Below are 13948 nucleotides of genomic sequence, written 5' to 3' on the forward strand. Positions count from 1 at the left end.
GTTAGCATGTTCTCCCCATGTTGGCATGGGTTTCCTCCGGGTGCTCCGGTTTCCACACAGTCCAAACACATGCGCTATAGGAGAATTGAATAAACTAAATTGGCCGTAGTGTATGAGTGTGTGCATGTGAGTGTCTATGGGTGTTTCCCAGTACTGGGTTGGAGCTAGAAGGGCATCTGCATGTGAGTGTCTATGGGTGTTTCCCAGTACTGGGTTGCAGCTGTAAGGGCATCCGCTGTGTAAAACATACGCTGGAATAGTTGGCGGTTTATTCCGCTGTGGCGACCCTTAATGAATAAAGGGACTAAGCCGAAGGAAAATGAATGAATGAATGAATAAATATTATTATATACTGTGCATCATGAGAATACAATTATTTTATCTACTTTAACCCATCTAGAATGACATTTAAACAAATGTTATTTCAGTAAAACATTTATTTTTATTATAGTCCATAGTTTTTTGTAGTATTTAATGAATATATAATAACTTTCGAAAGAAAATTAAATTAAACATCCTATTTCACTTAGAATAAAGTTTGCATTGACTTTAAAACTGACTTTTTTTGAAGCAAAAATATATACTTGAGCTGTCAAAAGGTTACCTGTCATTCACTTTATTTATTAAATCCTCTTGTTTTCTCTCTCTTCCAGTCCATTATGAACCATCTGTGGTTTGGGATGAACCTCAACGACTCTATTGCTGCTAAAATAGTCTTTGTTGGCTCCAATAACATAGTCAACTTTGAGAAAGATTACGATATCGTAAGTGCTTTGCAATCTTAAACCCATTAATCGTCATCACAACATCCAATATTAGGGCTGTGCAATATCATGATATATATCATATGAATAAACTTTAGATAAGGACAATATTAAACACAATTAAGGAGATGCAGCCAGAAACATGAATAACAGGATCGTGAGAAAGTTGCGATCTTGAAAGTACAATGTTTACATCTTATTTAGTGATATTTTTTTCTTTTGTCGTTTTTGAAAAGTGCTTTATATTTTATGTATGTTCATGTTATATGTCAACATTTTTAACCAAACATTTGCCCTGAAGAAATATAATCACATATGAATGTGTACATTTCTTAATATATTCTTTAAGATGAAAAAAGACATAGTTATTTACGTGCAGTCATAATATTCAATCTATTAATTGATAACGTTTTCAGAAATAGTACTATATCATGATTTCTTATCAACTATATCATTATTTCTTATCAATATTATATATAATATTACTTCTATCGAGAATATTTCTAAGATTAATTGTATAAGATTACTTATATCGAGAGTTTATGAGATTACTTATGCTGAAATTAGATATTTGATTACTTATATCAAGATTATATGAGATTACTTATATCAAGATTATATGAGATTACTTATATCGAGATTTTATGAGATTACTTATATCGAGATTTTATGAGATTACTTATATCGAGATTTTATGAGATTACTTATGCTGAAATTAGATATTTGATTACTTATATCGAGATTATATGAGATTACTTATATCGAGATTATATGAGATTACTTATATCGAGATTTTATGAGATTACTTATGCTGAAATTAGATATTTGATTACTTATATCAAGATTATATGAGATTACTTATATCGAGATTTTATGAGATTACTTATATCGAGATTTTATGAGATTACTTATATCGAGATTTTATGAGATTACTTATGCTGAAATTAGATATTTGATTACTTATATCAAGATTATATGAGATTACTTATATCGAGATTATATGAGATTACTTATATCGAGATTTTATGAGATTACTTATGCTGAAATTAGATATTGGATTACTTATATCAAGATTATATGAGATTACTTATATCGAGATTATATGAGATTACTTATATCGAGATTATATGAGATAATTTATGCTGAAATTAGATATTTGATTACTTATATCAAGATTATATGAGATTACTTATATCGAGATTTTATGAGATTACTTATGCTGAAATTAGATATTTGATTACTTATATCAAGATTATATGAGATTACTTATATCGAGATTTTATGAGATTACTTATATCGAGATTATATGAGATTACTTATATCGAGATTATATGAGATTACTTATATCGAGACTATATGAGATTACTTATATCGAGATTATATGAGATAATTTATGCTGAAATTAGATATTTGATTACTTATATCAAGATTATATGAGATTACTTATATCGAGATTTTATGAGATTACTTATGCTGAAATTAGATATTTGATTACTTATATCAAGATTATATGAGATTACTTATATCGAGATTTTATGAGATTACTTATGCTGAAATTAGATATTTGATTACTTATATCAAGATTATATGAGATTACTTATATCGAGATTTTATGAGATTACTTATATCGAGATTATATGAGATTACTTATATCGAGATTTTATGAGATTACTTATATCGAGATTTTATGAGATTACTTATGCTGAAATTAGATATTTGATTACTTATATCAAGCTTGAATATTAGATTACTTACTGTATATCAAGCTTATATATGAGATTACCTACAGTTGAAGTCAGAATTACTTTAAATTTTATTTCTTTTTTAAATATTTTCCAAATGATGTTTAAGAGCAGGGAAATGTTCACAGTATGTCTGATAATATTTTTTCTTCTGGAGAAAGTCTTTTTTGTTTTATTTCGGCTACAATAAAAGCAGTTTAAAAATTTTTAAACACCATTTTAAGGACAAAATTATTAGCCCCTATAGGCTAACTTTTTTCCAGATAGACTACAGAACAAACCTTGCCTAATTACCCTAACCTGCCCAGTTAACCTAGTTAAGCCTTTAAATGTCACTTTAAGCTGTATAGAAGTGTCCTGAAAAATATCTAGTAAAATATTATTTACTGTCATTATGGCAAAGATAAAATAAATCAGTTATTAGAAATGAGTTAATAAAACTATTATGATTAGAAACGAATTTAAAAAAATCTCTCCGTTAAACAGAAATTGGGGAAAAAATAAACAGGGGGCTAATAATTCTGACTTCAACTGTATATCAGGATTATATATTAGGTTACTTGTATGAGATTACTTATATCTAGATTATATGTGAGAGTACTTGTCTCGAGATTATATATAAGATTACTTATATCGAGAATATGTACTGTATATGACTATGGTAAGATTATTTTTATCAAGATTTTGAGATTATTATATTGTGATTATATATGAGATTACTTGTATCGAGATTACTTATTAGATTACAGATATTGAGTTTATATATAGGATTACTTATATTGAGATTGCTTGTATTGAGATCATATATGAGATTACTTACATTCAGATAGTGTGAGATTACTTGTATTGAGATAATATGAAAATACTTGTATCAAGATTAGTTATTAGATTACATATATTGAAATTATATATGAGATTACTTGTATTAAGATTATTTATGGGATTAATTATATTGAGATTATATATAAGATTGTTTATATTGAGATTATATATGGGATTACTTGTATTAAGATTATATATGAGATTACATATATTAATATTATATTGAGATTATATATGGGATTACTTGTATTGAGATTATATACGAGATTACATATATTAATATTATATTGATTTTATATATGGGATTACTTGTATCGACAGTTCTTATTAGATTACAGATATTGAGATTATATGAGATTACTTATATGGAGATTATATTTGAGATTACTTGTATCAAGATTACTTATTAGATTACATATATTGACTTTATATATGAGGTTACACATATTGATCTTATATACGAGATTACATATATTAATATTATATATGAGATTACACATATTGAGAAAATATATGAGATTACTTATATTGAGATTATATATGAGATTACTTGTATCGGGATTACTTGTATATTACATATATAGAGACTATATATATGAGATTACATATATTGATTTTATAGATGAGATTACATATTGATTTTATATGAGATTACATATACTTATCTTTTATTTGAGATTACATATATATTGAGAATATATACGAGATTACTTAAATTAAGAATATACAGTATATAAGATTACTTGTATCGAGATTACTTACATTAAGAATATATATGAGATTACTGATACTGAGCTCATATATGAGATAGCTTATATCGAAATTATATGAGATTACTAATAGTGAGATTATTTATTGGATTATTTATAATTGAGATAGAGTAAGAGATTACTTCTATGGAGATTATATACGAGATGATTTATATCAAGATAATACTGTATAGATTGCATACTGTATCAAGATTATATGTGAGATGACATATTGAAGATTATGTCTGAGATGACTTATAATGTTATGTGAGATTTTTGTCATATTACTCAGTCCTATCCCATATTATTCTTATAGTGTCCGTACTGATTGTAATTGCTCACACTTGAAAAAATCTCCAGTCACCGATTATAATCATCATTCTATAACTGCTAATCAAAACTGACTTTTAAGTGGTAACATATTGTGCTTTTTTCCTTCTCCTCAGTCTGATATTAACGCCATGAAGAATTTAGGACACAACGTGCAGCACAATCCATACTTTTTCAACGTGGTCAACGGCATCTCCAAAGAAGGACAGTGCATAAGCGCTGTGTCTGATGCCAGAAAAAAAGGCCAGTCTGCTGGATACTGACCCTGCCGTCCACTTTTTAGACAATACTCCAGTGATTCATCAAGCCTGCAGGAAGTGAGGGTGGAAGTAAAGGGTCAGCACTTCCTTTTTAGCAACACAAATTCAGATACAGGCTGATTTAGCAAAGGGGTCCGTCCATGTCTGTTTTGAACTCTTACAAAACAGAATTAGTATTTTTGAGTGTGTGTGAATGTTTTTTATGTAGCAGAAAATTGAGTCCAGTTTATTAAGTATGAACCATTTTTACAAGATGGTTATGATCTGTTTAAGGGTCGTCAGCATCTTAAATCCTGAAATGATTTGAATATTTAGATTTTTTTTAAACGTATGTAAATTACTTAAGCTATACTTTGCATTATATCATATCATTCATTTGTTTATCTTCGGCTTAGTCCCTTTATTCATCAGGAGTTGCCAAAGCGGAATGAACCGCCAACTTATCCAGCACGTGTTTTAAACAGTGGATGCCCTTCCAGCTGCAACCCAGTACTGGGAAACACCCAAACACACTCATTCATACACTATAGATTCAATTCCCCTATAGCGCATGTGTTTGGATTGTGAGAGAAACCGGAGTACCCGTAGGAAACCCACGCCATCATGGGGAGAACATGCAAACTCCACACAGAAATGCCAACTGACCCAGCTGGGACTCGAACCAGTGACCTTCTTGGTATTAGGCGACAGTGCTAACCACTGAGCCACCATGTCGCCCTGTATTATATAATTTTTTCTCAAATTCGAAAAAAAAAAAACAATTACCTCTTATGAAAGGTGCTTATAATGCAGCATGTATGGAAGCGGGACAGTAAATTTGACGTGGTTCCCTCTTCTGGCTGCCGTTATTGGTCTTACAACTTTTTTTACTGTTTCTAAAAAGCTTGATAACATTATTTTTTAGGTTTTTTTTTTATTATTGTGTAACTAGGAATCCAAAAAAATACTTTTGTTGTAATCTCCCATTCACCGTGCTCTAAGTTTACTCAAATGGGAAAAGGGTCCATTATCTATGGAGACCTGGAAGGGGCGTGACGGTGGGGAAAAAACTGGGTGATAGGAAAATTAACTCATTCATTTTCTTTTCATCTTAGTCCCTTTATTAATCAGGGGTCGCCACAGCAGAATGAACCGCCAACTTATCCAGCACACGTTTTATGCAGCGGATGCCCTTCCAGCTGCAACCACACACTGGGAAACACCCATACATTCACACTCATAGATATGGCTAATTTAGCTTATTCAATTCCCCTATAGCGCATGTGTTTGGACTGTGGGGGAAACCGGAGCACCCAGAGAAAACCCACACCAACACGGGAAGACCATGCAAACTCCACACAGAAATGCCAAATGACCGAGCCAGGACTCAAACCAGCGACCTTTTTGCTGTGAGGCGATCATGCTACCCACTGTGCCGCCCTGATAGGAAAATATGTTTTAAGTTTTTGCGTTCCCTCGCGAAACACTTGTTCCACATACACTTCCTGTTCACTTCACATCAACCCTCCCGTTTTTGCCAGGATTCTCCCGTATTTTACCATTCTATCCCACTATCATCCTATCATTTAGTGTTTTCCCATATTTCTCCCATATTTTAATCTTGAAAGCATGTTGAGAATATAAAAATGTCTACATTCACTTTCTTTCCATTAAAGCTGAGCGTCGATCATCGTCCTTTATATGCAACCTCTGAATCAGTGAATGCATGTATGAGCGCTGACTGACGGAGGTGCTCCGTATGATCCCAGATTAGCTTCTGTACACGCCTTTTTGAAAAGGAGCTAAAGTACAGGACACTTTGGGATTTGCAAAACAACCCTCGACCGCAGTCCATGTTCGGTCACCATAAACTTTATTTATGCCATGTAAACTCCACAACAGCGGAATTTACCCAGCTCACCACCAACGACAACAACCCTTTTCCTCGCGTCACTTCGGGTGTGTGGTACATTCCCTTTCCGTCAAGAATCTGTCATTGTAAATTTGTTTTGGGACTGGTAAAAGAGTTTTGCGAGTGTTATGGATGTGACATTTGCAGTAAAATCTCAAAACATCAATTGACAGAGGAAGTATACGTTAACATTATATTGAAACATCCGTTTATATTTTAATTTTTAGTTAAGGGATCAGAAAAATATCAATCTGTAAACATTTTTATATTTTAAATGAGGAAAAAAACACACATTATGGATGTGACAAAAAAGACTGCAAGTCTACAACATACTTTGCAGAAATTCTGTGAATTAAACTGCACAACCCAAAAGAAACGATGCTAATCGAAGGATAAGAGCTGGATCACTATAGAACAAACAAGATTGATTTTATTTTATTTTACATTTTTGTATTTATGAGGAAAAAAGTGTCGTTACGGATGTGACGTCTCTCCGCAATGGATGTGACGGATGTGAAATTGCTACTGGTGTGACTTTGGTAAATCAAATATAATTGTTTGAAAACACTGACAGCGACATTGAGTATTTTTAAAGCCCTGTAAAATACAAGCATACACAAAAAAAACACAGAAACGGTTTAGTTATTTTGGTGAAAACGTAATTTTTTTCATAGCAAGCTTGACATTTGCATGGAATTGCTTAAATTTGTTTTGTCCTTGGTAAAACCGCTTTTCCTATTTAATTGTTTGTTATGATAGGTAAAAATGTTTTCCAAAAGGTAAATTTGTCTCGAGCTTCGTAAAAGTGTTTCACAATTTATAATTTTTTTTTGCACTTTCCGGCCACTGTATTTTACTGATGTACTTTGTTAAATAAGATATGAAAATCCACCTTCTTTCAGGAATTTAACAAAAAATACATAAAAATAAGAAGGAAAAAATCTATTTTTGGGACAATTGAATAAGAAGGGGTATATATCTATCTATCTATCTATCTATCTATCTATCTATCTATATATATATATATAGAGAGAGAGAGAGAGAGAGAGAGAGAGAGAGAGAGAGAGAGAGAGAGAGAGAGAGAGAGATAGATTTCAAAGTTTTGATCTTCAAATATAATATTTGCATCATATGATGGCAAAATATTTCTATATGATATCTTTCACTGATCATTGTGCTTTGTTGATGCAAGTTGTAGTTTTTTGCCCTCAGGCCATTGATTATGGAAATGTCTCCATACTGAGATGGCACAAAAATACATGTATGCTGAGAATTATTCACTGGAGTGAAAGTATGACATCTTGTTGCCATAATGAAAAAAAAGCTCTTGACATAATCCAGCACTGTTTCCATAGAAATATAATAGCATTAGGCTCAGGTAGATGTTTTTAAATATATATAGTATGTATATTGAATCTTACTGAATATAATGACCTGTTTTGAGAAGTTACTTTGGGTTTTATACAAAATCAAATGTGAATGAACACAACTGTAAAAGTAGGCTATTTTGCATTCATTTTTTTATGATCTGTGAATGTTTTTATATGCACTTTCTATATTTTCCACAATATTTTTAAACATGTTATAGAATACACCAGTTGAACTTAAATGGAGTATTTTCTACTGATTTTCTTCTTTTGTATTTCAATACTGTTGTAGCTTTTCAGAAAATAAAGTTCAGACATAAACGTCCAATGATGTGGACCACTGTGTGACCATAATAACTGAATACTAGCAACGTTTTTTGCTTGATATGTCATATTAAATCTGTTTTAATATCTTTATGGCTCTTTTAATTGACTTTTATTCTCGACGAAAATGATTCGAGCTCAACATGACCTCCACACACAGCTTAAATGAGGCCGTGCATAAATCATGAAGCCGGGAGAAGTTATAGTCCACAAAGCGTAATGTGATTAAATTCAGTTTTGTGTTCACAGTGAGCTGAATGCAAACGGCTTCCCTCGAAGGGAAGCGATATGCATTATTAAAACATGCAAATGATCCTCATTCGTGAACGCGCCTCCCACTATGGGGACACACAGAAGGATGAATTCGTTCCTGTTGTTGTGCTTTATACTCAGCTCAATCACGAAATGCTAATTCTTACCTCCTTTTTCTTGTTTGTCGTGCAAAACATCCATTGTTTAGTCGAATGTGGGTGCTTTCCGACGTAATGCTGCGTGTCCACAGGCGAATACCCGCGAAAAACGCCTCAGGTGAAACTTCCGCTTTCATCGAGTGCGTTTATTATTAGTCCAATATTTTTAGTTTCCGGTTAATAAAAGCAGATATCTATGACCAAATGCTCAACGTGTTTGAGGTTAATACGGTTTATTAATGCAAATTCAATAAAGCTATAATTATTTAGTACATGAAAACAAAACTACAAAACGTTCACTAGATTGTACTGTAAACATAGGCATACTATTAAAACTCTCAGTTGACAAAAAGTCCATAAAAAGGTTAAGAACTTTGTTCATGTTAAATTAAATACAGTATCTAACCTGAATTTGACCAAATTTTAAGTTGACTACCAAGTTGACTAACAAATTTATCAAGATTTATAGTGGGGCTCACTTAATTAAGTAGGCCTATAATACTATCTGTGCTTGTGGTAAATGTAATTTGAAGTTTTTATGCTATGTTTATATAAACTGCACCAACTAGCAACTCAAACTTATCAAGAATAAGAAATTTACACTCACCGGCCATTTTATTAGGTACAGTCTACTAGTATCGGGTTGATCCCCATTTTGCCTTTCGAACTGTCTTAATCCTTCATGCTATAGATTGAACAAGGTACTCTAAATAATCCTCAGAGATTTTGCTCCATATTGACATGATCGCGCAGTTGCTGCAGATTTGTCGGCTGCATATCCATGATGCGAATCTTCCATTCCACCACATCCCAAAGGTGCTCTATTGGATTGAGCTCTGGTTACTGTGGAGGTCATTTGAGTAAAGTGAACTCATTGTCATGTTCAAGAAACCAGTTTGAGATGATTTGCGCTTTATGACAAGGTGCGTTATCCTGCTGGAAGTAGGCATCAGAAGATGAGTACACTGTGGTCATAAAGTGATGGACATGGTCAGCAACAATACTCAGGTAGGCTGTGGCGTTGACACAATGCTTAATTGGTACTAATGGGCCCAAAGTGTGCCAAGAAAATATCCCCCACACCATTACACCACCACCACCATCCTGAACCATTAATACAAGGCAGGATGGATCCATGATTTCATGTTGTTGACGCCAAATTCTGACCCGACCATCTGAATCTTGTAGCAGAAATCGAGACTCATCAGACCAGGCAACGTTTCTCCCATCTTCTATTGTCCAGTGTTGGTGAGCCTGTGTGAATTGAAGCCTTAGTTTGCTGTTCTTAACTGACAGGAGGGGCACCCGGTGTGGGCTTCTGCTGTTGTAGCCCATGCGCCTCAAGGTTGGACGTGTTGTGCATTCAGCGATGCTCTTCTGCAGACCCTGGTTGTAACGAGTGGTTATTTGAGTTACGGTTGCCTTTCTATCAGCTGGAACCAGTCTGGCCATTCTCCTCTGACCTTTGGCATCCACAAGGCATTTGCACCCACAGAACTGCCGCTCACTGGATGGAACCCTAGAGATGGTTGTGCGTGAAAATCCCAGTAGATCAGCAGTTTCTGAAATACTCAGACCAGCTTGTCTGGCACCAACAACCATGCCATGATCAAAGTCACTTAAATCACCTTTCTTCCTCATTCTGATGCTCAGTTTGAACTGCAGCAGATCGTCTTGACCATGTCTACATGCCTAAATGCAGTTGCTGCCATGTGATTGGCTGATTAGAAATTTGTGTTATGAGCAGTTGGACCTAACAAAAAGGCCCGTGAGTGTATATTTTATTAACAAAAACACACAACTGCTTCAAAAGTTTTATTGATATGGGTGTCTAATGTATGTTGTATAGCAAATCATTGAGTCAAGTTATGTTTATCACAGATCCATTTTTCCCATAAACAGATTAATCCCATTGGAAAGTCTCAAAGGAACCCACAGTAGACCTATAATTTTTCCTCTACAACTAGACACCATTACTTCACTCTATTGCGAAATTTGGCCAAAATTTAATTTACAATGACCACACCTTTAAATCATGACCTCAGTGCTCTGTAGTGAATCTCTGCATAATAAACCAGTGATTCATTTCAAAATATCTCTTCAAGAACATATATAAACTGCATTCAGACTAAATTTTGTGTTATCAACCATTACGTTTCAGTCTGTTGGCTGGATGTGAGTGAAGCAGACACCATCTGTCCTTATTCACCCTAAAATCATTAGCAGACCGATGTCTGAACCTGCTGTATGGTCTCAAACTGTGCTCCACCTCAAAAATTAGACTCAAAGTCTGGCCAGAGCTCTGGGGGGGAAATGGTGGAGCCGTTGTAGAGACGAGTGCCATGCGACAGGGCTTTATTGTCAGCCCCTATGGGAGATCCGGCAACACTGAAAAGAGCCTGACCTTTTCCTAGCAGCACGAACCCAACAGCTCTCAAAGCCACCCGACGGGAACAAACGCCTCCGAAAACCACAAGACAATGCTGAAATATTGGCGAATGAAGAGGCAGGGACTGCGCTCAAAACATGTCGCCGCACTGAATGTTCTATGGTCGTTGTATTATATCTTCATTGGACTCTAGTATATGTTGTTAATTTGCCATTACTCCAAGCCAATTATATTTTAATCCAAAAAATGGTTTTATTTAAAATTAATAAAATTTTAATAATTTTTTATTTAATGCATTATGTCAGCTTTTTTCAACTGAAAGTGGTAATAAAAGACAATATTTTTATTTGAAATTTGGAAGAAATGTTATCAGAATTTCAGAAAACAAAGCTCAAAAAAGCTCAACAGAGGCTGTACTTTCTTCATCAGCTGAGGAAGTTTAACCTCCCAAAGGAGCTGCTGAAACAGTTCTACACCTCCATCATTGAATCAGTCATCTGCACATCAATAACTGTCTGGTTTAGCTCAGCTACTAAATACGACCTCCAAAGACTACGTCGAATAGTTCGGACTGCTGAGCGAATCACTGGTACAACCCTTCCTACTCCCCAAGAACTGTACTTATCCAGAGCGAGCAGAAGGGCTGCCAAAATCACTCTGGACCCCTCACACCCAGCACACTGCCTCTTTGAACTTTTACCTTCTGGTCGACGCTACAGAGCACTGCGCACCAGAACAGCCCGACACAGAAACAGTTTCTTCCCTCAGGCAATCCATCTCATGAACACTTGATGATAATAATTGCGGAACCAACATCACTACTTGCTATACACTTTTATTCACATATACACTTATTTAACCACACACTTTACATGCCAATTTGCACATAACAGCTGCACATATAACGTTGTATATAGTAATAAACATGTACATACACTTGTCAATCTGTATATTTGCACTCACTACTTCTATTTTTTAAAAATATATTTATTATCTGTTTTTTGTCCTGTCTCTGTTATCCTGTTGCACTGTAGAAGCTCTGTCACCAAAACAAATTCCTCGTATGTGTAAACATACCTGGCAATAAAGCTCTTTTTGATTCTGATTCTGAAATACATACACTTCACTTATAGATAAACTGAGAATTTTTAAGTCATATCCTAGTTTTTTTCATATATATACACTCAACTTTATTAGCCACACCTTACTAGTACAGGTTTGGACTCCATTGTGCCTTCAGAACTGCCTTAATCTTTTGTGGTGTAGATTCAACAAGATACTGGAAATATTCTTCAGAGGTTTTGCTCCATATTGACATGATAGCGTCACGTAGTTGCTGCAGATTTGTCGGCTGCACATCCATGATGCGAATCTCCCCTTCCACCACATCCCAAAGTTGCTCTATTGGATTGAGCTCTGGTGACTGTGGAGGCCATTTGAGTACAGTGAACTCATTGTCATGTTCAAGAAACCAGTTTGAGATGATTCACGCTTTATAACATGGTGTGTTATCCTACTGGAAGTAGCCATCAGAAGATGGGTACACTTTGGCCATAAAGGGATGGACTTGGTCGGCAGCAGTTCTCAGGTACTCAGTGTATGCTACAAATGTAATGCTTTATTAAAATGTTTTTATACATTCTAGACATTATATGTTCTCACTTTCCATATTATATGTAATGTATTTCATATATGTCTATCACTTATTTAGTGTTAGAATCTGACATAAAGCCGCACTGAAAAGACATTAGGTGAGGCAGGCAGTGGCGCACATGAGCTCACAATTATTCTTATTCAGTGGTTGCTCTTCTTCTACGCAGTATAGTTCAATAGGAACTACACACATACACAGTTCAATAGGAACTATACTGGAAACAGGAAACGACTGCAAAAATCGCTTATATCAGAATCAAAAAGTTCCCAAAATTGGACTTTCAATGAAAATGTGAATAAATAATAAGAGGACCAAGGCCGGAGCAAAATGACTTGCTTCAAAGGACGGCACAGAAGATAACGTGATCATTTCAAAGTAATTCAAGTCATGTCAAGACTTCATTTACAAGTACTGTAACGGTAAGACCAGTGTGCAAATTCTGTGTGTGTGTAAATGAGAGAGAGGAAGACAGAGAGCTAGCAAGCAAGAGAGAGTGCATCCGCCGTGGTGCTGTTATAGTTGTCTGTAGCATCCAGCTGGTGGATATATATGTTAATCTGACTTTTGACTTAAAAAGAGTCAGTGCCTCACCAGCCAAAAACCTCACTGCACGTCACTGATATATATATATATATATATATATATATATATATATATATTATTATTATTATTATTATTATTATTAGCCCCCCTGTTTATTTTTTCCCAATTTTTGTTTAATGGAGAGCAGATTTTTTCAACACATTTCTAAACATAATAGTTTTAATAACTCATTTCTTATAACTGATTTATTTTATCTTTGCCATGATGACAGTAAATAATATTAGACTAGATATTCTTCAAGACACTTCTATACAGCTTAAAGTGACATTTAAAGGCTTTACTAGGGTAATTAGGTTAACTAGGCAGGTTAGGGTAATTAGGCAAGATTATTGTATAAAGATGGTTTGTTCTGTCAAAAAAAAAAAATAGCTTTTAAAAAAATTAAAAACTGCTTTTATTCTAGTTGAAACTAGATAACGGCCCACCACTATTATTTATTTTTTTAAATAGTTTCTTTTAATCTAAATATGGTTTCATTTAAAATAAACATAATTAAATAACCTTTTTATGTATCCATTTGTCACGGTTGATGGGTTTGTGTGTTCTTTCTGTATGTTATGTGTTATGCCTTGTGTGTTGTCGTGTGCGAGGGTGTGTGATTTGTTTACCTTTTGTGTGACGGCGTGCTTTCTATCAGCTGACT

The 13948-nt window shown here is 34.1% G+C and overlaps 1 protein-coding gene across 1 annotated transcript in view; it reads left to right on the forward strand.

The window, feature by feature from the left end:
* ggt5b (gamma-glutamyltransferase 5b) overlaps positions 1 to 8288 on the forward strand; it is a 60047-nt gene extending 51759 nt beyond the window's left edge. The window contains exons 11-12 of the mRNA XM_056466896.1: positions 654 to 764; positions 4524 to 8288. Of these exons, the coding sequence (XP_056322871.1) occupies positions 654 to 764; positions 4524 to 4670 (258 nt within the window). The 3' untranslated portion in view covers positions 4671 to 8288. The remainder of the gene's footprint in view (positions 1 to 653; positions 765 to 4523) is intronic.
* The last annotated feature ends 5660 nt before the right edge of the window (positions 8289 to 13948 follow it).

This window comes from Danio aesculapii, chromosome 10 (genome assembly GCF_903798145.1).
Source record: "Danio aesculapii chromosome 10, fDanAes4.1, whole genome shotgun sequence".
NCBI lineage: Eukaryota > Metazoa > Chordata > Actinopteri > Cypriniformes > Danionidae > Danio > Danio aesculapii.